We start from the raw sequence: 27817 nt of genomic DNA, 5'->3' as shown, positions 1-27817 counted from the left end.
AATCATGGGCTTTACACTTATTTCTTATGCCAACTAATGATAGATTTTCAGTTAATATTTTTGAAGTTGTGGTGTGGTGTACATGTAAGAACTGTGTTCTTATTAGGTATATGCACGCAGAGAGGTTGCTAGTGTCATGTCCTGTATCCATGTTCATATTTCCCTTCCTCGACTTGCGAAGCTCAAGATGGATAAATGCCCTACTCTTGGATTGATCCTTGACCTTTCATTTGGTTACTCAGGTCGATTCTGATCTCTTGGACCCATATGCGACCACATCTCAAATTTGTGTTTGCACCTAAGTCGATGCTTACCTAGGTGGTCTAATAATTCTTGATAGATGTAGATTGATTGATGGAAAGTAATATCATTAAGAGAAACAAATGACTGACTTGATAAAGAAATGTCCAGTGAAACTGTTGTAGTACTAGGCGGGACAATATCTGGTCAAACATGTCTCAGTTCAATCTTTGCAATCAAATACACCCTATCCAAGAGATTCATAAGAAGCTATACTACCATCATACACTAAGCTATAACAAAAATATAGAAACTGGGATAAAGAATGCTGAGGAACTCGTGTAAGAACTGCAGCTCAAATCCGACTTGAGCACCAACTAGAGCTCTCACGGCTAAGAATTCATGTGGTTAATTCCTTGTACAGAAAAGGGAGAAGTACCACTGCCACATGAAAATTTGAACTCAAAAGGAAGAATATATCTTCCAACATCTAGATCAGTCCTTGTTTTAAGAAGAACAGCACCCGACTTTCTTAACTGCTGAAACATCGTCCTTGTTTCCGATATTAATAGTCTGCCCCTTAGGCAATGCTGCTGGGTCATCTCCTGCTTCAAGAGCTTTCTTGCTCACAACACGGTGTATTTGTGTGAGCACCTCTGTGAAGGCGTTTTCCACATTCAAGGACTCCAGAGCAGATGTCTCCATGAAAAAAGTACTCTCCTTCTCAGCAAATGCCTTGGCATCCTCAGTGGAAACAGCCCGCAAGTGACGCAAATCTGACTTATTTCCCACAAGCATTATGACAATGTTTGAGTCAGTATGATCTCTGAGCTCCTTCAACCATCTCTCCACATTCTCGAAAGTCACATGACGAGTGACGTCATAAACCAGCAATGCACCAACAGCTCCTCGATAGTAAGCACTCGTGATTGCTCGATATCTTAAAGAAAGAGCACATCAGTTGAGATTATTGATTATGATATGATACATCAACTCATAACATTTCCATACAGGTAACTAAAACTGTACCACATGAAGAAGATTACTGCACAATATATATGGATCTACTAGACACAATAGAAGTCCATAGATAAACCAATCAAAGCACGACATCTATTTCTGAAAAAAATAGACTTACATCTCCAATCAACTTAGTTTAAAATGTGGACTTCTATAGACATAAGAGACTAGAAAAAAACAGATGGCTGAGAAATAAGAAGAGGCGGTATCTCACCAGCAAACTAACATGTCACATACAACCGACTTAGAGCATCCCAATGTAACTTGGATTACTCATAAATTAGCTACATCATAAATTATTAACGTTGCTTACACCAGATTCTCCAAACAAACCAGAGGCCAAAAACAAACATAAGGAGTAGGTCTTCATAACATACACATGACAGCTCATATAACAGAGCCGGAACAAAAACAATGACTAAGAGAATTAGGCATAAGAAGGCAATCTCCTAATAGATTAAATTCATCATCCCAAGAACATGAACATATCGCATTTCAGACTTCAAATTGGATGAACAATGGGGGGAAACAATTCTAGAGTCATTGTCAGCCTAATGAAGTATTTCAGGAAGCAAAATTCGTTATTAGATTCAGAATAATCAGTCTAACTGCTTTTGGAGACTGACCACCATTGCAGTAGGACGGGAGTTGTTCTTCAACTCTTGGTGCCTCGAACCTTCCTTACATCGAAGACAAAAGTTTCAAAATCTCTACATTTCCTAAAGTATGCTGAAATTGAGTAGAGAGATTGGCAAAGAATCTCAAGAGGACACCAATTTGCAGCACACACTGTAATAGCAGTCTGATGATACCTTACAAAAGCCAACTAGTTTTTTTATCCCCACCCTGAGAAGATCAACAATATTCCTATTTACCCTCCACATGGCTCTGACCTACGAGCTGGTGGTAGAGGTGCTCTATCACCAGATCAACCTTTTTTTTTATATAACTATGGTATACAGGCCAGCTTGCGCGCACCTCGAGTAATTCCACAGGGTACGTACTACCTCGCACCAGCACATGTACCGGATAACTATATCCACCAAGACTTGGATAGATGGGAAGATACCACCTAGTGTTTTATGTCTCCGTTGGAAATTGAACCTGGGATCTCATGGTTGGCGATCCACTTCATTGACCACTAGGCCACACCTTTGGTGCTCAAACCACTCATTATCAGCTTAAGCCTCCATTAATTCTGATTAGCTTACAAAAAGCAACTTGTCCTTGGTACTGAATGTAGTTACCAAAAGCCAAGTCGAGAGCTGCAAAAAATCAAGCTCACTGATAACAATAGCAGCCACAAGTATGGAGCAGCCGGTCTTTTCGCATCCATCTGCCTTCGACTCGACCTCTATATATATGTACATAGAATTTAAAATACACAAGTTCATACTAAGTTAGCACGAACTATCACATAGTAACTAACTAAACTACTGGATCTGCCTCTATCAATACTTTTAAGTAAATAATTATCATTCCTAGTTCCTACATTTACAATCTTACACTTGCACTAAACAAACATCGGATCTAACTTACGCGGTACCGCATCAAATTCGCCAAGTTGTGCAAAAAGCTAGCCTGGACATAACAGTTATAAAAAATTAAAAAAAATTAAAAAAAACTCGGATCTAACTTTACAGAAAATGATAATCAACAAGTACAAACATTGAAATGCACAGTACATCATCATTCTAGATCTCAAAGTTCCTCCACAAACTCAAATCAATTTGCCAAATGATAACGTATACAAAATGAGGAGAAAAACGTCGAAACACACAGTACATCATCATTCCAGATCTCAAAGTTACTATCAATCCAAACAAGTAGCCAAATTATAAGCATATATAACTCTACATAAACGAGAAAGGGAAAAAAAAAAAAACATTGTAATGAGTAGTAGTATATATTACCGTTCCTGACCAGCAGTATCCCAAATCTGAGCTTTAACAACTTTATCCTCAACATGGATACTACGCGTAGCAAACTCAACACCAATAGTGGACTTAGACTCAAGGCTAAACTCATTACGACTAAATCTAGAAAGTAGGTTAGATTTACCAACACCTGAATCACCAATTAGCACTACTTTGAACAAGTAATCATAATCATCTTCAGCTCTGTATGCCCCCATTTTTCACACAGATGATTTCTTTTTTTTTTTTTTTTTTTTGGGGGTACAGAGTAGGATGAGTTTTGGTTTTTAAAAAAGAAATAATAATAATAATAATAGAGGGAGATCTGAAGGTGAAGGGAAGCACTGCTTTTAAAAAAGAGAGAGAGAGAGAGAGAGAGAGAGAGGGAGATTTATTCAAAAGCATTAATATTATCTCTACTAGTACTATTATTCTATTCAACTTTTAAGTTCTTTTCTTAGGCGGAAGGTTATTTTACTTTTCTTAAAACCCTCCTTGAGTCTCTCAACTACATGTTTTCAACAGTTCAAATAGTTAAAAATTTGTATCTAGGAAAAGTTTTCACGGGGTTAAGATATACTATCTTCTAATAAAATGAAAATAGAAAAAGTCGGGAAAAGAATATAGTATTTTTTTCAAATCACCCCTCCCAAACAGCATAAGTAGAATAAAATGAGAGAAGGCCGTCTCTTTTTTTAAAATCGCGCGTAAATGGGCATATAAATTTAATAATATTTTTTCAAATCACCCTCCATCTAAGTAGAATAAAATACGGCGTTTGTGATGTAAGTTTATTTATTTGGATACGAGTTTAAAAAATACGAGGAGATATGAAGGAAGCACTGCTTTTAGAAAAGAGAGAGAGAGAGGGAGATTTATTCAAAGTATTTATTATTACTACTACTATTCAACTTTTAAGTTCTTTTACTTTTCTTAAACCCTTGCTTAAGTCTCTCAACTTCATGTTATTAACTACAGTTTAAATGCTCACTATTTGAACTCATGTAACAGTTTTGAAGGGGGTAAAAGATAATCCTTCCCGTTCAAAATAAGTGTCAGCTTAGCTTTTTTCACACTAAAATAGTAACTCTTAGAAAAATATTGGCATTTTAACTAAACTACCCTCAATTAATATGCTTATTTATAAGTGGACACTTATTTTGAATCAAAATAAAAAGCTAAGTGGACACTTATTTTGAACCGGAGGGAGTATCTTCTAATGAATCAAAAAAAAAAAAAAACATTTTGGCTTTGTCACTTGAAATGTAAATTAAGATAATTTATTGAAAGTTTTGAATCCAAACTGGGAAAAAAAAATAGTGTAGTATCTATGCGATAATTAAAAAAGCAAACTTGTGTAGGTTTTAGTTAGATAAAGCTAATTCGCTAAATAGGTTCACACTAAACGTATGTCGGTCAATATTAGTTTTGACATGGGATATATTGTAATATCGGTGGCAACTAGCCAACTACCGAGTAATTGAAACTAGCAAACTAAGGCATTGAATGGTTCAGTAGCATAGAACCTTTAAGTTTGTTATTTAAGGTCAATAAAAATACTAGCATATTAGTATTGCATTTTATTAAAAGTATTGCTACTACTATTCAACTTTTTAGGAGGAAGGTTATTTTACGTTTCTAGAACTCTGTTTAAGTCTCTGAACTTCATGTTTTCTACAGTTCAAATATTCACAATTTGAATCCACGTAACAGTTTTCACGGGGGTAAAAGATATCTTCTAATGAAACGAAAATAGAAAATGGGGAAAAAAGAATATCTTTTTCGAATTACTTCTTTCGATTACGTGGTGAACAATATTTTCTGACCTAAACATATTTTTGTATTGTCAACTTGAAATGTAAATTAAGATAATTTGTTAGATTTGGTGTAGTATTCACGCGCTAATTGGATTCTTGGATATTAAAAGAGCAAACTTGGTTCTAGGTTTTAGTCAGGGGAGGATTCAGAGTGTTTCTTCACATTCATAGAAATTCAGTAATTTTTGCTTAAACCATATATATTTATTAAAATTTTCATTAAATATCAAACAATGTTGTATGTAAACCTAATTATTATTAAATATTAACTTGATATCACTATAAGACCATAAACTTCAAATTCTGAATTTGTTTTTAATTTTAGTTAGATACAACTAAATAGGTTCACACTAGACGAATGTCGGTCAATATTAATTTTGACACGGGATACATTCTGAATTTCTGACATCGATGGCAGATGCCGAGTAACTAAAACTAGCAAATTAGAAGGTATACAATAGTTTGGTAGCAGAGAAGAACCTTTTGTTATTTTAGGTCAATAAAAATAGCATGTTAGTATTGCATTTTATACAATATAATATATTACTTTTTCTTGTATAGTTTGTTTAATGAAGGTGACTCTGGAAAAGTAGGGGAAAATTTACATTAGATAGAGAAAAGCAGAAGAACAGATTTGGTGAAAATCAAACGCTGATGCAAAAAGAAAACCTAGTTTTTCTTTTTAATAATTCAACTAGGAGTACCGCATTAAGCCCCCGTTTGGCCATAAGAATTATTCACTTTATTCCGGAATTTTTTTTCACTTTTTTCCGGAATCAGCGTTTGACCACGAGAATTCCGAATACAACTTCAAATACCAAAAACTCAAAAAACTTGTTTTTAAAAAAAAAATCGATTTTTTCACTTTTTTACAACTACATTTCATCAAAAACTCCAATTTCAAAAACTATAGCCAAACACAACTCCAACTCCAACTCCAAAAAAAATTCATTTTTTGATATCTATGGCAAACGGGGCCTAAGTTTCAAATTTTTTATAAGGGTGGAAACACAAATACAAGTAGTCAACTGGGATAGGAACATAATAGCGACAAATAAAGAAAGCAACATGACTAGTTGTAGTCTACTACCAGAGAGCAAGGGTCCGCATTCAATTTTATTTACAATTGCAAATGAATTGGTATTTGGCAGCTTGCTATGAGTTGTATAGCATCTGTAATAAAAAGGACATGCAGTCATGCACACAAGTAAAAATCTACTAACAGCTAACACTAAAAAACACAATATTTTGCGGTTGACGCAAGAATCTAATACTAATATATATGAACGTGCATCAGATGCAGTACCACTTAACCTCTAATTTTTATTTCTGAGTTGCTGGCAAGTTGACTCAAAACACTAGAAAATTATAGTACCAAAAAGGGTACAACAAAACATTAATTCAAGTAAATTTGATGAACGATGGGAAGGGAGAGGTCAAAGTTCGACATGTTTTTATTGCGTTCAAGCATTTTATTTTCAGTAACTCTGCCTTTAATAAGCTGTTACAGTGAAATACATTTCCCGATAGCCAGTGCTTGAAAAAGAATATTCTGTGATACAACTTCTTTTTTTTTTTTTCTATCTATATTAAGTGTAAAGATGTATAAATGAGGAACATCTAAGTACAGGCGAAGATAATTAAGCTTCACATATACAAATGGTGGCAAAATCTTTGACAAATATAGAGGGAAAATAAAGAAAGAGACTTCAATCCTTGGGCCTCTTGCTCATTGTTTTTCTCTTGTTCACTTCCAGGTATCTCTTTCTTAGCCTAATGGCTTTCGGTGTAACCTGCACCAATTATTATTTTTAAACAAACGCGTTGTTAGCATCGGTTTGTTTCCTTAGCTAAATAATAAGTAATATGCCTAATTAGTTTTATTTCATTTTGGAAGTCAGTAAAGCTTTATTGACCAATTCACCAAGGTAGAGTGTTCATCCAAACAACCCATTATTCGAAATAAGAATTACAGAAAGCTAGATCTCTAACGAGAAGTCATTTTATCACATTAAAATAGAAAACAGACCTCAATAAGCTCATCGGAAGCAACGTATCCTATGGCTTCTTCAAGAGACATCTGCAACAAAACCATCGAACATCAGACAATCAACAGCCAAAAGGAGCACAGCTCAGCACCATAAAATCCTTTAGCTAAGACATTTTTGAAGATGGACAATCCAGTGAAGTTCTAGATTTCTCACACTTCTTTGAACACTTAACATTACGCAATATGATTAAGAGTATGATATCCAAGATGTCAACAGCAAAAGAGCTTTTTTTTTTGAGAGAGAAAGGTAATACTAAGAGAACAAAGTTTTGTAAGAGGGTAACGTAAAAGCAAAATAGAAACTCACAAGGCGAGGAGGAGTTAACTTCACATTCTCATCCTTGCTAGGGGCCCTTATATTGTTGAGTTCTTTTGCCCTAACCGGGTTGACCTGTTTCATGCAATCACAAAAGAGTCACAAATGCACATGACAAACACACTGTAAGAAACGAAACAACAGCTCCTTACATCAAGATCTGTATCTCGAGAATGTTCTCCAATAATCATGCCATCATATGTCTGCATATTATCCAAGACAAAGTAAGATCACAATATTTTTATATTTTTCATAAGAGCATGTGATCTACAACGCTCTCAAGATCCCTGATAGCACATGCGATTTGTTACCTATCTTTACTTCAAAATTTCAAATTTTATAACCCGAAGACCTTGTGAGGACTTTGATCCGGTAGTTTATTATAACATTCCACACATAAAACATCTTCCCATCATCCCCTCCCCCCTTTTCAGAATAAGTAATCACAACTTGAATGGCAAGAACATCAGAGCCATCAGCCCCAGGTCCTACTGGCCAAGGTTGATACCCTTTTACTAGTAAGGAAAGAAACTAGGACAAAAAGTTGACAAACAGTTCAGCTGAACCACCTCCATCCCAGGAGCCACAAAAAGAATTCCACGAGCTTCTAAACTCGTCAATGCATGAGCAGTGATTAAGCCACGGCCCATCGATACCTGTTCAACCGATAGAATGAGGCACAGTTATCCACAAATGGAAACAGGAGATAATTATCCTTTACCAAGAAACTAGAAGATATTATATCAAAAAAAAGTTTGATCAAGTAAGATATTATAAGAGGGAAGCTATGTTCAAATCTGAAGCTACACTGTCTCAAAATGTAAAACGGAAGCTGCATTTACTATAACTCCTAATGAATGTGCTAGACAATTGAGAAGAGAATAAGGTCCAAAGTAATTCTGGGACCAATGAAGATACTCCCCGAGGATTTTCAATGTTACATGACACAAAATTGTCGGCAGAGAAAATATAATGAGAAAATCTAGAGACAAAATGTTTTATTTATTCACACCTAGCATCTTAAACATGGTAGGCATGTAAAAGTATCTCAAGAACACCATTCTCGAGAGTACTGGAATACAAGCTCGGGTATACCAGCTACACATTAATAGGCATGACCACGAGAAATGATACTATGGACCATGAAAGTCACAAGTTGTATTATAGGACAACAGACAGAAATACTGAACTAGTGAACTTTCTGGGACACGCATTTACGCAACACTGCATAGTAAAAATATTTTAAGTAGAAATTAGCTGAACATACTTAAGATGAGTAGGACAAGGAAACAGAAAAGACAATCCTGGGTGAACTGAGGGACACAAGCCATTTATTCTTCACAATGATGAAACATATAGCAGCTTGAAGATGGCAACAGGAATAAACAAAAGAAATCTTGAATGTGTCTTTACACAGGATAGTAAAGATGCTTACTAGAACTCCTTTCCTGACATTTCCAAGAGGACCACGATATTTTTCATAAGCTGCATGAAGGAGAAAGATGCTAAGAATAATGAAAAACTTAAACCATATAGCAGGCATTCAAACATGCATTAAATGTAGTCAAAGTAGACAAAGGAAAAAAAGCTAAAGAATAACTCCAATATAACCAGAGCCTCGTGTTTAGCAAAGATAACACTTTTATGTATACTTAGAAGATAAAATGGAAAAAACTCATTTTGAAGTGCCCATTCAGAAATCAGCATGACAAGTCAAGCTTTTCCTTATTACCGACTGTCGATTAAAATCAGGGATAATCACACTGATGGGTTATTAGTAAATTCTAATTTTGGTCCCTCTATAATATGTTACATTTAAACAATAGAAGTTAGAACTATATTACCCTCATGTACATGGATACTAGATGATGTAAGAGTTAACATTTCTTTTAACTTGTGAAGATTCACAATGATACGGATAAAAAATGCACATTTCAATTAATAAATTTAACCGTGCTAGCTAGATATCACAAGAACCAAATCAGAATTGTCGATATTTGAGGGACTAAGAGTGAAAATTCCCTTAAAGTTAAGAATCCAACTGTCCTAAAGACTCCTCAAATCAGAAAATACAATGAACGCCATATTCCCTCTCAAAGATAAAACTGGCACATGAAGAACCTCAGCCCACCAAAAGCTCAGTGGATAAAAAATTAGAAAGGGGATCGAGGTGGATCCAAAGAAAGAACAGGGACATAAAAAGGAGTAAGTTTGAAACACCAATGTAAATTCTGAAATCATCTAATACCCGACAAGATGTGTTGTTACAAAGTTCAACTGAGCTGGTATACTCACATCAACATTTTTTTTTTTTTTTTTGAGAATTTACTCACATCGACACATTGCTAGCACATAGTTACAATTTTTGCATTTTTGCTATCATTATATAAAATAGACAGAGAGATCCTACTGTAATGTGCAGCACGAAAATGTAGAAATTGTCAGATAACTTGTAAATTGAATAATAAAGATTAGTTGAAAAGTATACTCTGAAAAGCCCGGTGCATAAATCCAGAGCCACGGGTGTCACTGCTGAACACACTTCTATAGCCAACCAGTCCTCTGCATCAGTTCAGGGAAAGTTCAAATTTAGACAAACTAAACAATGGAATCAATCAGACAAGCTTGAAGAACATGATGTATACAAACAGGGTCGGAATACAGAAAGGTACATGAAACTGAAATCTGAAATCTACAAATCTGTTCGTCGCCTCCAATAAAATCTTTGAAGAAAATGCATTGATTCATCATTTCAATAAATTGACAATTAGCTTTGTTAAGCTGTTAACCGAGGAAAAATCTAGTCAAAACCATTCTTCTAGTTACGTATCATTGTGCTCTATACAAGTAATTAAACCTGCAAATAACAAGTGAAAAGAAATACCTTGAAGGACATGTCAGACACATTCTAGTCCTTCCCACGTTGCCAGGAACAGGGCCCATGTCAGTAACTTCACCTCGCCTGTGAGAAAGTGCTTCCATGACCAAACCTACATGCGCGTCATCAACCTGGAAATGGAAAATGGTCCCTAGAGGTTTGGTATAAGTTCTGAATAAGTAAATGATAATATCATAGGTTTATGCAATTGACTTGTGCACCTCAATAGTCACTTCTTCAATTGGCTCAAGCTTAACACCTCTCTCTACTTTGTACCTATACATACAGCCATTGCAAACGTAATATTATCAGTTTATCACCAAGGTTAATGGTGAATAATAGACATCAGTAGCACAATTATCATTAGGCCATCCAAGACCCAAAAAATTAGAGTCTCGAATGAAGCTATACACGGCTACCATAGATATATATATGTGTATGTACTGGGATGTGCACTTAGGCGTGTATGTCTAGTTCTGGCAAGCTTTAATCTACAAACCATTCACAACAACAACATACCCAGTGTAATCCCACAAGTAGGGTTTGGGGAGGGTAGGATGCACGCAGACCTTATCCCTACCTTTGTGAGGTAGAGAGGCCTACAGACCATTCCATGATAGGAAATAATTCTGCTCCTTTTTGCTATATGCTCTATATATTCCTGAACTATTGAGTAATCATAACAATATTTACCAAGTCACCAAGTTAACATTACAGAATAAAGGTATGCAGGCATCAAGATGTGATTCTGAACAAGTCAGTCTAGAATGAGAACAAAGAAGCTCACATGACTTTAGGTGGGGAGACAGAGAGCTCAAATCCTTCGCGTCTCATGTTCTCAATTAAGATGCCTATTTTGAACAAGAAAAACGAGAGTTAGGTTGTATGTAAAACTCTAGACAGAAATATTTCAGGTGGACTGCTTGATCCGGTTTAATTTTGTCCCTTGAGCACATATGAGACAAGCAAGAGTATTGACAACACTGTTACAGATTGTTACAACAAACAACTCACCTAATTGAAGTTCACCTCTACCCTGCACTTCATATGATTCCGACGTACTGGGGAGAACATTTATGGCAAGATTTGTTTCTGATTCAGCTAGCAGCCGGTCACCAATTTTCCCTCCAGTCAACTATAAAAAGTACAAAACACTTTAGACGGCATCAGAAGAAAGAAGAACCTGTAGTTTCAGCAATCTCATTTCTCACGCAGTTAAAAATCGAAAAGACACATGCCTTCTGGAATTTCTTGAAAGTCAAAACGGACTGATCTCTCTTCTTTTTTATCTTTTGGATAAGGTTCAAAGTGGACAAATTGCTACTCACAAATTCAATAAATTGAATTTCTTGATCCAATGGACACTGGTTCCGAAAAGCTATATCTCACAAAGTTGTAGTCTTTTAAGGGAATGAACTGTTTATTCATTACCAGGAGTCAAGGAGCAATCTATAAGTTTAATACTTCTAACAGATTTTGATAACCTATATAAGTTTACTTCTCAATCATCTATCAAATAAAAAAGGCAATTGCGACAAAACCCGCCAATTACTGCATACAAACCACCCTAACCTATACATCTTCACTCTCCACTCCCAATTTTATGCCATATTTTCCAGAAAATGTTTAAAAAGCTGTAGTACAAAAACCCTTTCAACACCAATAATTACAGTCACTTTCTCTGTTTGTGGAATCATACAGTTTCTGTTAGAGGATGTAAGGAAAAAGACAATGGCAGTCTTTGTTCATACTATTAAGGTAAGTTATAAGAGAAATCTTTGAACTGCCAAATTATAGAGGCTATCATTGTATCCCCCAAAAAAATCAACATCCCACCTTCGGTTATTCTTCCTTTTGACTAAAAACATCTCCCAACAACTCCATCTTAAGTTGTCTCAAACTACCATTTGATCTCTTTCTCTAAGATAGAGACCTCAGCTCCAGAACCTTTCTCAAAACTACAAATCATCTATCCAAATAATCTATCCCAATAACAATCAAAAGAAATGATAAACGTAAAAGCAAATATGAAAAAGAAAATTAAATGGTTTAAGATCAAAATTTACAAAGACCACTAGATGTTTTATAACAAAAATTATGCATGAGTTGGGTGTCTCTTTTGGAGACATTCTCACGGTAAAATAGGGGCAAAAGACCGTCAACAATCATCCTTCACGGAAGTTGCAGCTGGAAAACAGACGCAACTAGACACAAAGATCACACATAAAGGAAATGAGCAGGAAAAAAAAAATATACTCACATGAATACCATCAGAACCAGCCAAGGGAGAATCATTGACGCCGAAAGTCATGGAGATGGTAGGGGGATCAAGCACAACCGTGGGCAACGCTGTCAGAACCTATCCAGTTTCAGAGAAGCTGAGAAATTTAGCTCACAAAGAATTCATTGTCGGTAACATGTTACAAGATCAAGAACCACATGCCATGTAGACATAAAATAGAAAACTCAAACAGGAAAATATGACTGAACAAGTAACGAGTACTAAAATGTATCAACTAGAACTTAATAAAGACTAGTCAAATTAAGGAAAATGAAGTAAAACAGTGGTAACCATGATGGGTTGACGACTTGGATATCAACTATTGCTTGGTCTGAACTGTGAATCAATTGACTAAAACGTACATTAAATTACAGACATTGTCAGTAGTTGACTTCCACAATCAGGGATATCTCTATACATAGATTTTTTTTTATTTTTTTTTTGACAATAATAGCATTACATAGATTTTAGTTTTAAGCATGTACAACTTAAGAAATATAAGACGACAACTGGCCCATTTAATAATTATTATTACTTAAACCATTATATTCCACTTAAATGACATCCTACTACAATTTATTTACCTACAGCCATAAAAGTTAAAATGGCTTCAATTGTATCACTTTAGACATTATGTAGAAGGCATGAAAATGTTGATTTCCACATTTAAAACACAACAAAGCCGTCGATGTTTATTCTGGAATAATCGTGACTACAATTTCTACAGAGGTCATATCACTTTATGGTAGGAACTCTTGCGTATGCTGCTGAAGTGTCTTATCCCTTCTTTGAGGTGAAACTTATATAATAATGCCAGCAAAATTTCCACCCACAGAACGACAACATTCCCAGATCAAAAAAAGCAATGGAACAAATAAACATGATAAGAAACATTTAGAATTGAGTTGGATCGATAAAGAACTCAGCTACCTCCGCATTTGCAACTGTGTGTCCAATTGTCGGACTTGACAAACCTGCCATGGACACTATGTCACCTGCACCAGCACTATCAACTGGATCTGCTCTCATACCCTTCTTTTTCATCAGCTTCACAATCTAAAAGTTTGACCAACAAACAAGGAAGGAATAGAAAGTGAAAAATTAGCTGACAATGTCAAAGCATGGCACAAGTTCAGGCTTCCTATTCCAACAATAAGAAAATAAATAAATCACAGAAATATAGTCCTAAACATTCACGCTTAAAATAAGTTGTTTGAATGCTGACTAAAGCATTTTTACCTTAGTAAACTGTAGGATGACATACCTTCATCCGAATCTATATGAGCTATCACCAATTATAGCTTTCCTCTAAAAAGTTGAATTACTGCCACATAATAAAGTTGCCAGTGACAGCAATCGAAGTTACAATCAACAATCTGATAATAGATTCTTTAAGTAATTAATCTCCTATGTTAATTAAAGTACCACAGAAATGATACCATTATATCCCATGATGAAATATGGCTTATACACCTAATTCTCTGTTACATGGTTTTGACTATTTGACATCATAAAGTTATCAATGTTGGAGTTCAATTTAGGTTGATCAACTATTTAACTCAAACTTCAACAACGTTGGAAAATTAGAAAATTTATTTGATGATTATACATACAACAATTTATTAGATTTTCAAAATATTCCCTTAACATGTTAAAACATATAAGTTACAAATTTGGTACATTATCTGGAGACAACAGACCTTTCCTTCTTCAATTTTTACAGTTCCATCGTCTGTCTTCTTAAGCCCGTTTACTTTATCACCGACACGAACAACTCCACAAGTTACCCGGCCCGTCAAAACACGGCCAAGATAAGGATCTTTCTCCATCATGGAAACCTGAAAGCAACTATTAAGCATCTTCTCAATGCACATAAAACGCAGAAGTGCGAAGACTCATAAAGGATTCAGATTAGAAAATCATCAAAAGACTGTGGACCCAAAAAAAAATAGATAAAGAAAGTTATCCAATAGGAACAGCAAACAGTCCTTCAATGGTACAGTACATCTAATTAGGGCCCCCGACGGAGAAAGTGGATCCATTGAGTCAAACAAAGATGCAGAGCTTGTTTCTTAAGTTGCAGATTACCTTTCAAAGAGGACAGAACAATAAACCTAGCCACTATAGCAAGGTCTAAAATCACCTACTCCGTTGTACTTGATGACAAGTGGTCAGAGGAATCTTTGAGCACTTCTTGTATAAATCCTAAATCTTGAGCACCTCCCCCCCGGCTCCTGTTTGGGTTGACTTCTCACCTATTGGTAAATCCTTTTTTTCATGTCTTTATACAGTTGCCTGACTTTTTCCTCAGGTAGGCTTCTTCGATTGATTGTTTAAGCAACCCGTCTCCACTCATAAAGGTATCTTTCCCAACTCATCTTGCAGCATTATATCCATTGTAAATTTATCTACATTAGCTCTGCACAGCACAAGCTTTTTAACCTGCTCGCATGCACTTGCCTTCGGCAATTTCTTTCTCTCTATCAATGAGACATCTTATTCTTTTTGAATATTAAAAGCTAACAGCCATTGGATCATGCGTTCGCTTCTCTCTTCAATCTTTATCCCTTAATCACCAAATAAATATTTTGACTTGTCATTACTTCCATTGTCCAACAAAAATAAGGCTCTCACAACAAGCGTTCATCTGCAACTTCTCCATCGGCAATACCTCTAGCCAATTACGAAAAATTCACAGTACAATATTTTGTTGGAAAAACAAAGCAGGGACGAGTTTCTTACCCATGGGCCATGGTTAGTGGTACTTGAAAAAATCGAGGTATCTCAACAAAGTGCAACAAAATGTACAATAGCTAAATGTACGCAAGCTTAAAGATATGAGAATTATTACCAGCACTTGCACTTGCTACGCTTCAAATTTTGCAAAGTTGCATAAGCAGCTATTTCATTTATCTTATTACGATTTATAAACTAAGAAATGCAAATCCAATACTAACCAACATCTGAAAAGGGGCATCTAGGCTGGCACTCGGTGGAGGAACATGCCCAACAATAGCATCGAGCAATTGCGACATATCCTTCACATCAGGAGGACTTTTTGTATATGTGGAAGATGCCCATCCTTCTTTCGCTGAAGCATAAAGAACAGGAAAATCTAATTGTTCCTCTGAAATAGAATCATACAAGCTCGATCAGAAAGGGTAGATTAAATTTAAAATGCATAAAAAATATAGAATACATGGACTTTGCGTCTGATGTATGGAGAGACAGTGAGAGATCCAAGTGACAGGCCAGAAGAATGGATCTTAGAATTTTAATGAAAGTTATGTTTCTAGAACCTGTAGCACCAAGGTTTGCGAAAAGATCAAATACAAGGCTCTCAACTTCATCACATCTCTCTTCGGTCACTGCATATGTATAATTGAACAGTTAAATATGAAAACACTAATAGAACTTGTGATGAGAATCACCTCAGAAATCATAATACCTGCAGGTTTGTCTACTTTATTGAGAAGAAGAATGGGGCGTAAACCATATTTTAGGGCCTTAGCAAGAACAAATTTTGTCTGTGCCAGCGGACCTTCACCAGCATCAACAACTAGTACTGCTCCCTCAACCATGCCAACAACCCTCTCAACCTGTAAGCAAATGAAAAGTGAAAAGCTCACAATTGTCATGTCAACCTACCAATAAAAAATGTCATGTCAACCTAACAAAACGAGGAGACACTCGGAATAGAAATTCAAAGAAACTTCCATCAAAATAATGAAACACTGCAATGAAAAAGTCAGGATTGATGGCAATTGACAACAAGCCCAACTTCTCCAAATTTTAGTAAGATGAAGATAACAAATAAACAATAAAGAGAGCTATTCTCAATTCACCAAGGTAAAATGGAATTCACTCCCATAGTCCCATTCAATATCCTGATGAGATATACATCACTATAATCGACCACCAATAAAGCACCCATCGTATCAGCTTTTCTACAACATACCAAATTAAAATTGAAGTTTTCATCAATGGAAACATCATATTAATGCAAAATGGCTGACATTAGAAACAGTAGTGCGCATGTTCACTTAAGTTTTTAAAAGAAAAAATTTCAAATTCTTATAATGAAGTGATTGGAAGTTGGAAGGTCCTTCTAGTTGAAAAGCTCTTCTTCCACACACAAAACACTCATAAATCTTCAAAAAAAAAAAAAAAATACAACTATCAACACATCAACTTCCACAAACGTCTTAGAGCCTCGTTTGGATGGGCTTATGCCTATAAGTTGTTTGCACACTAAATAAAATAAGTTGGGGTAGTCTAACTTTTTTTTTTTTTGGCTTATAAATCTTTAGATAAGCTAAGTCAAATGGGCCCAATTATTTTTTTGAGCTTATTTTAAGCACAAAATGACTTTTAAGCTGGCCAGCCAAACACTCAAAAAAGCTGAAAACAGCTTATAAGCAACTTATAAGCCAATCCAAACGGGCTCTTACTCAATAATTGGTGCAAAAAACTTCTTTCCAAATATTTTCCAGACGGTTCCTCGTGAGAACCTTTAACACAAAGATTTCTTTTACAACAGTCTTACTCTCAAGGATGCAACTAAGGAGAAGACTGAATAACAGCTTCCCCTAGAGCTACTAGTAGCTCGATCATCTTTTCCTATTCACTAAGCCTGAATTACTTCCCAAAATCTTGAAATATTTATGATTCTTATTCAGTAACACAATATAGCCGATCCATTTATTGATTCTAGAGACAATCTGACACCTGGAAATAACTTCTTGCTTCTAGTTAAAGCAATTACAATGATAATCCTATCTCAAAGCTTATCAGCTTTTTCTGTTTTTATCATTTTCCCCCTCAAAATCCAAATAATCTTTCAAGAAGTCCATTGTTTTCAAAGTCTATACACTTTAAACCAAGGTAATAGTCTAATTACCAATTCTTGTGGCAACTTTTATATCCGTGATTGTACACTAAGGAAAAATCACAAAATGAAAAAGATTATAAAAATACTTCACCACCAAAAATACTCAAATAAAATACTTACTTCACCACCAAAATCCGCGTGTCCAGGAGTGTCCACCATGTTTAGCTCTTTGTCCTTCCATGAGATGGATGTAACCTTAAAGGTGATAAAAGCATATCAGAGCTCACCCAGATTTTGGTCCAAATAACTCTATCAATGGAGGTTTACTTGAAATAACAACAGCAGTGCTACCTAAGCAACCATGTTTAAACTTACATTGTGATCCATTTTGCATTCACAAAAATAAATTAAAACAAAAAGAGCAAGGCCCCAAAAAACACAATCACTCTTTTTTAAAAAGTAAAATGACATCTATGAGTTCGATCCCTTGGTTTAAACTTCATTTATCTCAAATTATTCAGAAAAGTCAAACTGCTTCACCGTGATAAGAATAATCAATTACTTCATTTATCTCAAATTATTCAGAAAAGTCAAATTGCTTCACCGTGATAAGAATAATCGATTACAATCTGACTTAAACTGAAATATAATCAACTAACCTGCAACTGAACTAAGCTATTTATTTTAGCACAGAGGAAGTAGATAAAAATAAAATACTATGTACATCCTTTTTTATAAAAATTGAAAAAATAGAATACAAACCAAGACACAAGCCATTATCCCAAAATTTAGTATTTATATTTGACATGTTTATTTATGCCTATCTGCTTTTAGTATGACATCGTCATACAAAAATTCTTCTCATCCGTGAAGAACTTGGACAATCACTTCCCCCCCCCCCCCCAGGTAAATAATAAAAATAAATCTCCAAAGAAATTTTCCATCCAGAACGAAAAGTGAAAAAAAATCATGCACTAAATTCCAGCTCCTAACTCTATATGTGCACTATATTTCTTTGACTCCCTTTGTTTCTTATTCTATGATTACCTTTGTAGTTTACCACAGATACATTGACCGCTTTCCATTTAAGGGAAACTACATTTTCTTTAGATTTTACCCTCTTCAAACAACATTTTCTCACAACTTGTAAGTCCAAAATTGCTCAACCATACAAAAGAGGAGCCAGAATTGCTATTAAAAATTTACAACAAAGACAACCGAAAAATCTTAAGAGTATCATTTCACATTACTTCAAATTTTGTTGTCAGTAAATATGAAAATACTTTTTCCCTGATGTGTTGAGGTCTTCAAGTGGGTGCACAGTCAAAATTTGTCGCATAAAATGGAACAAAAGGGGTATCACATTGGGCGTTCATAATACCTCTCAGTACTAAGAGAAAAAACAAATCAATATACAGATTAACCACCCGGCCAAAGATAAGGGTGAAGAAAACCAACTATCAGCTAAGGCCGGCGATAAGGGTGAAGAAAACCAACTATGAACTAAAACTTTCTAAGATCAATATTATCCATATCTGGCTCAGCAAATATACCTTGTTGTAGACTTTCATCACTCTACTACCAACTACACGGTAGCAGCTGTAAGTCCGGCCTTTCTTTCATCATTGCCAGTGGAAACAGTAGCTTGGATTTCACATAGTAGCAAGCTCTAGATTTTCTAAATCCTCCATCACCACATGTATTTTAATACCAACATACATTTTTAATCAAGAAGAAATTCTGATACCACGAAAGTTAAGTTAAAGAATCATACTGGTGGTCCTCACAAAACCTCTTAGTTTTAGAGAAAAAAAAATCAAATCAATATACAGATTGAGTACCAGGCAAAAGATTGGGAGAAGAAAACCAACGCATAAGCTATAACTTTCTAATACCACTATCATCCATATCTGGCTCAGAATATACCTAGCTGTGACTTTCATCACTCTACTACCAACCACATGGTAGCAGCCGTAAGTCCGGCCTTTTTTTCATCATTGCCCATGGAAGCAGTAGTTCCTACTTCACATAGTAACAGCCCTTAAAATTCTGATATCTATCATCACATGTATTTGAACACCAACATGCATCGTCAAAGTCACAGAGCAATCCTGAATACTACTAATAGAGAGTAGTGAGTCAAACTCACAGAGCAATTCTTGGAAAGCTAAAGAATCATACTGGTGGTCCTCACAAAACCTCTTAGTTTTTGAAGAAAAAAATCAAATCAATATACAGGAGTACCAAGCAAAAGATTCGGAGAAAAAAAAAACAGCTCATCAGCTAAAACTTTCTAAGACCACTATCATCCATATCTGGCTCAGAACAAATACCTAGCTGTAATTTCATCACTCTACTACCAACCACATGGTAGCAGCCGTAAGTCCGGCCTTTTTTTCATCATTGCCAATGGAAGCAGTAGTTCCTACTTCACAACCAGTAATAGTGAGTAGTGAGTCAAACTCACAGAGCGATTCATGGAAAGCTAAAGAATCATACTGGTGGTCCTCACGAAAACTCTTAGTTTTAGAAGAAAAAAATCCAAATCAACACAGATTGAGTACCAGGCAAAAGATTCGGAGGAAAAACCCAACTCATCAGCTAAACTTTCTAAGACCACTATCATCCACATCTGGCTCAGAAAATATACCTAGCTGTAATTTCATCACTCTACTACCAACCACATGGTAGCAGCCGTAAGTCCGGCCTTTTTTTCATCATTGCCAGCGTAATCAGTAATTTGGACTTCACATAGTAATGACCCTTACAATTGTGATATGCTACATCATCAGTAATTCGGACTTCACATAGTGATGACCCTTACAATTTGGATTTAACCCGTGGACTATATAGCACATTGCTTCTAGCGTGAGAATACTAATGAGGCTTGCAGCAAATGTAATTAGCCCAAACAAACACAAAGGTTACTTATTTAAGCTGAACGATTAAATTAATTAATTCCTTTCTTTGGTCCGTCCAACATTTAAATGCAGATATTACACCTCTCATCAAACCTACATATTAACAAAGTCAATATATACACACACACACAAATATGTATATAGTTGTGCATCCACTAATTATATGCTGGATCCGTCTAATAATCAGAAACTTATAACAAAGACAGTTACAAATGAACTTTGCTATAGAAAAGCCTTGACAATATCCGCATAAGCAAGCAGAGGATAGGCCCTCCGTCCATTTTTACTTAACCTTGTTTGACTTGGCACACCCCTTAAGAGCAATAAATAAAAACGGCAATTTTACTATATCACCCCTAATTATTATAAATCATCTAAACAATTGAAATCAATCAAACATACTTTAAAATTCGTACAGCTACTAACAATTTTTTGAAGTTTTCAACCCAATAATTAATAATAAGGGTAAAATAATTATGAAATGGTAGACTATCTCGTGGTTTTCCAAACTAGACAAGTAAAAGTAAAAATGGACATCTATTTCTACTCCTTCCGTCTATTTTTGCTTGTCCTGTGTACTAAAAATAGTTTACTTATCCAGTTTGGTAAACTAAGAGATAATTCACCATTTCACACATATTTACCCTAATTACTCCCAATTTATGTGGCACACTTTCCTTTTTAGTTTGTCCCAAAAAGAATATCACCTTTCTATATTTAGAAACAATTTAACTTTATGAGATGATTTACAACCACACGTTTATCTTGTTTTGGACCACAAATTTTAAAAGTCTTTCCTTTCTTTCTTAAACTCCGTGCTTAGCCAAATGGTGCCACATAAATTGAGACGGAAGGAGTATTAATTATTGGGTTAGAAACTTCAAGAAATTGCCATTGACTGTACAACGTTTAAAGAATTATAATTGATTTTAATCATTAGATAACTTAGTACTCCCTCCGGATCAAAAAAAGGTGTTCACTAAAGTATCCACTTATCAAATCAAGAAAGAATTAACCTTATTTGCCCCTATTAAGTGTTATCTGATCAAATCCCAATGTCTATTTAATTAGGGATAGTTTAGACAAATTATCTTGAGAGAGTAAAAAATAGGAGTAATATAGTAAAACTGTCATTCTATTTATGACTCCTTAGTAAAAATGGACAATCTATCTCTACTTTATACTGGACGACAAGTAAAAATGGGACGAAGGGAGTACCTTAGAAGCAATAGTGATACCGCGTTCTCGTTCAAGGTCAATAGAATCCAAAGCACGTTCATGAGGTATATCAGCGCCACACTGTCTAAGCAACCTATCCATAAGAGTCGTCTTTCCATGATCAACATGAGCTATAACCGCCACATTCCTCAGCCGCCCAGGATCCAACGCGCCGCCGTGTGCAGCATCGGCGGGGGCAGTAGCGGCGGCGGTAGAGAAAGCAGCTCGAGCATAGGATAATAAAGGTTTAGTATGCGAATAATGAGAAGAGGTGGTTCGAGTTGATGTGGACCAGAGAGATCGAAGTAATGGACCGACCACCATTTCGAAGGAGAGAAATGGCTGCTTCCGGTGCTGCTAAATCTTAGTCCTCTTGTTTATAGAGGTTTAGGGTTTTAGGAAACGAGTACTAAAAGATCTTTTATTTTTATTTTTTTATTACAATGGATGGGGGAAGTAAATTAAGGGATAATTTTAATAATATACATAATTCAGCATAAAATATTATATTCATGTAATCATATTTTTAATTTATATTTATATATCTATTTTTTTTTGCAACAGTGTTTATACACGCGATATACATCACTACACAATATCATACACTTATTGTAGATAATATATAAACTTTTTATGGAAGTGTATAATAATGTATAAAAAGGTCATTTCGGATAATATTAGAAATATAGGTCATTTCGGGTTTCTCTAACTAGATATAGAGTGTTATTTTCTCTATCCCGAATTACTAAGTAGGTGTTTGGCCTTAGAGACAAAAGTATTTTTCAATTTATTTAGAATTTTTGAAGATGGAGTTGTGTTTGGATATTTGGTTATAGTTTTTTTAAAAGAATATTTGGGTTTTTGAATGTACTGAAAGTGAAAACAGGTTGTTTTCCAAATTTCAAATAAAGTGTAAAAAAATTCCGGAAAAGGTGAATAATTCTCATGGCCAAACAGATTTTAACTTTATTTGGAATTTTTGAAGTTGAGTTAAATCTGGCATTAGTGATCCGACGTATATAACTTAAATAAAAAAGAGGCCTCAATTTTCCGCACAATCGACAAAAATATTTAGATTTATCGATTGTAATTATACATCCAATCACTTGTTAAATTGTCACATTAAGAGTGGTAAGTATCACAAGATGTATATAGGATTATATAGTCAATATTAGGATGTTTTATGGAAGATATCGGGTTCGATCGAATCCTACAGGAATGACTCTCTTCTCCGCCACTATTTGATGAGTCAAATAGTTTTTTTTTGTTCATTATAATTTCCTTAACTAGATTATATACTGCTGAATTTATTTCTCTTTTGAAAGTATGTATTCAAAAGTTTTATATACGTTGAAATTTTAGTTATTTTTTACCTATATATCTAGATGTCGTGTCGAAAATGTTATATTTAGTTGAACCACTAATTTCCTCAACTGAACTAGGTACCGTACCACTGATCTGAAGCCCAATAATTGGGAGGTGCGGTTCATGTATCTTATAGTTTTCCAAGTTATTGTGGGTCAACGTTTATACAAAACCATATGCCAAAGATACTTGGCAACTTTACCATTGGAACATAACTGAAGTACCTAACAATATCATCAAATCCAGGCAGTCATTTATTTAATTCCATATATTTACCAACATTTATTTAACACTATAGCATACTGTTATACAGTGACAACACTAACGGGATAATACAAGAATAAAAATAAATTTCATAGTTACCCATTGAAGGAGCTAGAAGCTCACGTTCAGAATTTGGATTTCCGTAAGCCAGCTCCTTTTCGCTTGGGTGATTTCCAAATATGGGAAATATCTTGAGGAGTTCATACTTGAAATTTTGGATAATTTGGTGAAGTTTTTGAGTGATTTTGGTGGAGATTTACAAATGGGTTAACATGAAGATGATGAACAATTTTTTGATTTTTTAAAGCCACATGACAATTTTTAAATTAAAATATAAGGAAAATAATTTTGTAACTCGCAAAGTTGAGGGGTATATTTGCCCCCTTTCCCCATATTTAAAAAAAAATAAAAAAATTATTACTTAAGGGGTAGGGGAAGGGGAAATGGAATGGAATTACAACGTGGGGATTCGAACCTTCACAAACAAGGCGAAAGTTGAGGTAGTTAACAAATTAAGCTACTAGATCCCTACCCCTTTTCCCCATATGATATGGATAGTAAGTTGTTTTATATTTAAAACTATTTCAAATAACTTTAAAAGTGGTTTCCACCTATTATTACCTTGTAAGATATATGTATAAAGGTGAGTAACTTTATTGAAACAAAAAAAAATAATAGGTAAGGGGTCGTTTGATTGGTGGGATAAAGATAATGATTCTGGGATATTCCATAGGATTGTTTTATTCTGCGTTTGGTATTATTTAGTCCCAGTTTTATCCCACCATTTTAGTATCTATCTAGACCTCGATGAACATAATTACTTGATACCTATTAAAAACCACAAATTTGAAGGGAAAAAATTAAAGACCAATCCGAAATGGGACCATTTGTGCGAATGACCCAGTGAACAATTGTAGCTTTAAACTGTAGGCAATCGTGCGGACCGGTCTTTAATTTTGCCCCTCAATTCCGGTCTTTAACGGTAACTTTAATTTTTGCCCTTCGCTAAAAAAGGTGGTCGAAAATATCCCGAGGTTCTGGATTCGAAACCCAGCAAAGTCAAAAATAATAATATTTTCGTAAGGCATAATTTTATATGAACCTATGCCTATTCGGGCGAAGTTACATAGAACCTTTGCCAGAGATGGCAGACTTTTGCAAAAAGCGTTGCCTTGTGAAATTTTTTTTTTTTTTACTGAGTGAGGGCTCGAACCCAGAACCTCGGGGTATTTTCGGCCACCTTTTTAATCGAAGGGCAAATATTAAAGACCAACAATTTGAGGGGAAAAAATTAAAGAACACCCCAAAAGAAGGGCAATCCGCGCAAAAAAAAAATGTTAAACTGTCAGCGATCATTGCTTGCCCATCCGAAGTCAGAAGTTGAAAAAATGAATATTTGAAGTTAAAGTTCAAAAAGAGTATAGAAGTATCTGGAGATGAATTTCTCTTTGAAAAAAGTTAAATTTTATGAGTGGAAGTCATTATTTCACTTGATGTCACGATCTATTTTGCTTAAGTCGTGCGGGCACCTATCATTCCCACCGCGATAGGTGAACCTTTATCCCAATATAACCAATTTAAGTAAAGGCGGAAGAAATAAATATAGAATAAGTCTCAAGTACCAACAGGGGTACGCCAATAATATATGAGTGTCACAACTACCAACATAGGTACGCCAATAATATCAGGGTCACAAGTACCAACATGGGTACGCCAACAATATCAATGTCACAAGTACTAACACGGGTACGCCAACAATATCAGGAAAGACTACACAAGTCATATAAAGAACTCTATCCTCGTATCAACATCAACCCGTAAAACACTACAATATCACAATCAAGATAGAACAACAGATTCCAATATCTACTAACATGTGGCATCAAGCCAACACAATAGAACAATCAAGTCACAACACAACAGGGTGGCTAGCCCCAATCACGCAACAGGGCCCAACGTAAGACAATATCCAACCCAACTTTACACCCGAAGGTTTACATGTTTTCTCCGATAATATAATCTAAATCTATGTTTCGCTATATGAAGTCTCACCAAGGGTAAGCCGTAACCTACCTGGATGGCCGATCAGCAATACTAACCAATCACTTTTTTGCCTTGCCTTTCTGTTGAGCCTTATAACCAAAAAAGTCTAGGCATATTTGAAATCTAAATTAGAAATCATGAAGAATGATACTAATATTGCTATCATTCAATTTCAGTCAAATCCAACCTTAGAATTCGGGAAAATAGGGCCCACAAGGTCAAAATGGGAAATTTGGGAGCAAAATATCAAACTAAGCACTAGGTGATCATAACCCAACCACTAATTGCTAATTTAACTCATGGATTCACCTAATTTCGAAATCGAAGCAAAATCTCAATTTTGGGTATAAACCCAGACTCTTTGATTCAAGAATTCAACTCTAATAATGGAAGATAACTGGTTAACAACCTTAGATTCATCAAAATCTAGCATAAACTCCATCAATTTCATCATTAATAAGCCTAGATAGAACATTCATTATCTCCACTTTTATCTTCCATTACCAAGGAATTATTAAGGGAAAGAAGAATCTATGATGATTAGGACTAATGGAATAGCACAAGGATTAGGAGTACTTACCACTAGGAATCTCCACCAAAATTCTCCAAGAATAGTTCCCAAGAGCTATATTTCGTAATGGCATTAAATGATACACTAAGAACTTTTAACACTTCATTAAATATACTCACTGCCCGTCATTTTTGCTGACGTCAGAATCAAGCCCGCTCAATAGGGTGACCACTACCAGGATGCAGACGCGCATCGCGCTTGGTGCCGCCAAAACGAGCACCAGACACCAGAAATCCACCCAAGTTTCACAATGCAATCCAATTTTCTAACTAATTCTCGAGGCCATCTGCTCACATACCACACATATAGACACACATAAAAACACGCCATGAACGCGCTCGTGGCCTCGGAATTCCCAACGGAGATCTCGTTGACCAAGTCAACCCTCGATACCTTAATTCAAATTTCCCAATCCAAGTCCCAAAATGCATCCAAGTGCATTGGGGACCAAACCAGATATACATACAAGTTTTAAACGACCATCCGGACCTCTCGGAATCGACGAATTTTTGAAAAAGGTCCGTTTATCTAAAAGTCAACTTTGGGTCAACTCTTTTTCACTTTAAGCCCATATTTTATGAAAAATTGCCCGAATCAAGTCTAGACACCTCGAAAAGCGTGTCAACGGTTCCCTCGAGTCAAAAGTGAGCTAACCAATGCTTGGGAAGGGGTGAAAATGCTGAAAAGACTATAACGACCAAACGGGTCACTACACTTGAAATACTCCTCAAACCAGTATTTCCGCTTCAAATTAACATTGAAATATACAACAATAACTATGGCGCAGTCTCAAACAGGTTGAAGTTGACTATGTCAACCTTCATTTGACTATGTTATTTCATTTAAACTCATCTCATGCCAAATATTATGCAAATACAAATACAAATACAAATATTAGTTCTCTTTAGAGAAAAAAACATAAAATCACTCCTAAACTTGCACCGAATATTCACTTTAGCAATTTAACTTTACGGGTATTTATATACCCCCTATTGTTGTTTGAAGTGGAATAAATACCGCCCTGAGATTATGATAGTATCAGTATCACAATGTGAAGTGTATTACACACGCACCACGTTGTTTCCACATTAGCACCATGCCATAGCCATGTCAAAATTAAGTCAAACCAAATAGTGAAGTTCTTAAGAGCTCTTAAATTTATCTAAGTCTGAGGTAGTCCTCACTTATGTCCAGTTTTTGAGTAGTTGCGTTAGGAATCTAAGAAAACTCAAGTGAAAGTCATAGATAATTGAAATACCTTTCCAACTATATATGGTGGAGCTCAAACGGAGCTCTGTGCTAGGAGTTATACCTGTAATACTGAATGATTTAGGCAGTCGCGGCACCCTTGCGTCGCAAGGGTGGCGCGAGTTTTGGTGTCTCAGACCAACTTTTGGCCTTGCGCGCCACACTTGCGATGCAAGGATGGCGCAAGCGAGGCACCTCGCACTGGCCTTGCGACGCAAGGGTGGCGTGAGGCCCCGTTTTTCTGATTATGAACTATATAAGCTTCTAACTCATCAAAAACCTTCCCCCACTTCGTTTGACGACTTTTTGAGAGAAAGCAACCCTAAGGCTTCCCCAAAACATCTAAGGTAAGTTCTTAATCAATTCTCATCATTACTACTTCAATCTAACATTAGATTAGTGCCAGTTCATCCTTCAAAATCATAGATTCTTGAAAACCGAAGAAAGAGAAATTGAAAGAGACTTTGGGAAACTTCTTAAAGGTATGTTCTTTGATACTTACTGAAATTATTTAAAGTATTTGTACTAGTGTAGGGTATTGGAAGCAATAAGAATCCATGGGTGATTCATGGAGGATTCAAGAACAAGATTTAAATCTTAGAAAAACCCTAGTTTTTGAAATTGAAGGAAAACTCATAGAAGCGATTAAAGTTCTAATCTTTATCGTCTAAATCTATTGTAGAGTGATTGTTGAACCTTGAAAATTCCGTTGGTACTGTTTGAGTGGGATTTGAGGTATGTCTCTTTTTTTAACATACTTCTTCGACTTGAAATACGTTTTCTTTGACAAGGTGTCATGTGAGTAAGGAACAAGCCCTCATGGAATCTTAAACATTAT

The 27817-nt window shown here is 35.4% G+C and overlaps 2 protein-coding genes and 4 non-coding genes across 6 annotated transcripts; all 6 read right to left on the bottom strand.

Moving 5' to 3' along the window:
* Positions 1–406: 406 nt before the first annotated feature.
* On the bottom strand, positions 407–3635 carry LOC132037673 (ras-related protein RABA1f). The gene is made up of 2 exons (XM_059428221.1): positions 3174–3635; positions 407–1180 (listed from the first exon to the last, which is right to left on the bottom strand). The coding sequence occupies exons 1-2, from the start codon at positions 3392–3394 to the stop codon at positions 748–750; spliced, it is 654 nt and encodes a 217-aa protein (XP_059284204.1). The 5' UTR covers positions 3395–3635; the 3' UTR covers positions 407–747.
* Positions 3636–6422: 2787 nt separating this feature from the next.
* LOC132037904 (uncharacterized) lies at positions 6423–21886 on the bottom strand. Its single transcript, XM_059428539.1, has 19 exons — positions 21489–21886; positions 17530–17604; positions 15967–16117; positions 15818–15886; positions 15476–15645; positions 14219–14356; positions 13449–13574; positions 12498–12596; positions 11252–11372; positions 11025–11088; positions 10459–10513; positions 10244–10368; positions 9848–9921; positions 8795–8844; positions 7929–8015; positions 7512–7562; positions 7351–7434; positions 7023–7073; positions 6423–6786 (listed from the first exon to the last, which is right to left on the bottom strand). The coding sequence occupies exons 1-19, from the start codon at positions 21810–21812 to the stop codon at positions 6703–6705; spliced, it is 1998 nt and encodes a 665-aa protein (XP_059284522.1). The 5' UTR covers positions 21813–21886; the 3' UTR covers positions 6423–6702.
* Positions 18885–18980, bottom strand: LOC132038807 (small nucleolar RNA snoR113). Its single transcript, XR_009410282.1, has one exon. It is a non-coding gene; the product is annotated as a small nucleolar RNA snoR113 (small nucleolar RNA).
* LOC132038806 (small nucleolar RNA snoR113) lies at positions 19260–19352 on the bottom strand. The gene has a single exon (XR_009410281.1). It is a non-coding gene; the product is annotated as a small nucleolar RNA snoR113 (small nucleolar RNA).
* LOC132038805 (small nucleolar RNA snoR113) lies at positions 19665–19758 on the bottom strand. The gene has a single exon (XR_009410280.1). It is a non-coding gene; the product is annotated as a small nucleolar RNA snoR113 (small nucleolar RNA).
* Positions 19982–20075, bottom strand: LOC132038804 (small nucleolar RNA snoR113). The gene has a single exon (XR_009410279.1). It is a non-coding gene; the product is annotated as a small nucleolar RNA snoR113 (small nucleolar RNA).
* Positions 21887–27817: the final 5931 nt, after the last annotated feature.

The sequence above is a fragment of the Lycium ferocissimum genome, chromosome 11, assembly GCF_029784015.1.
Source record: "Lycium ferocissimum isolate CSIRO_LF1 chromosome 11, AGI_CSIRO_Lferr_CH_V1, whole genome shotgun sequence".
In the NCBI taxonomy this organism is placed as follows: Eukaryota; Viridiplantae; Streptophyta; class Magnoliopsida; order Solanales; family Solanaceae; genus Lycium; species Lycium ferocissimum.
Note: the sequence above shows the minus strand (reverse complement) of the source record. Positions and strands in the feature narration are given on the sequence as shown.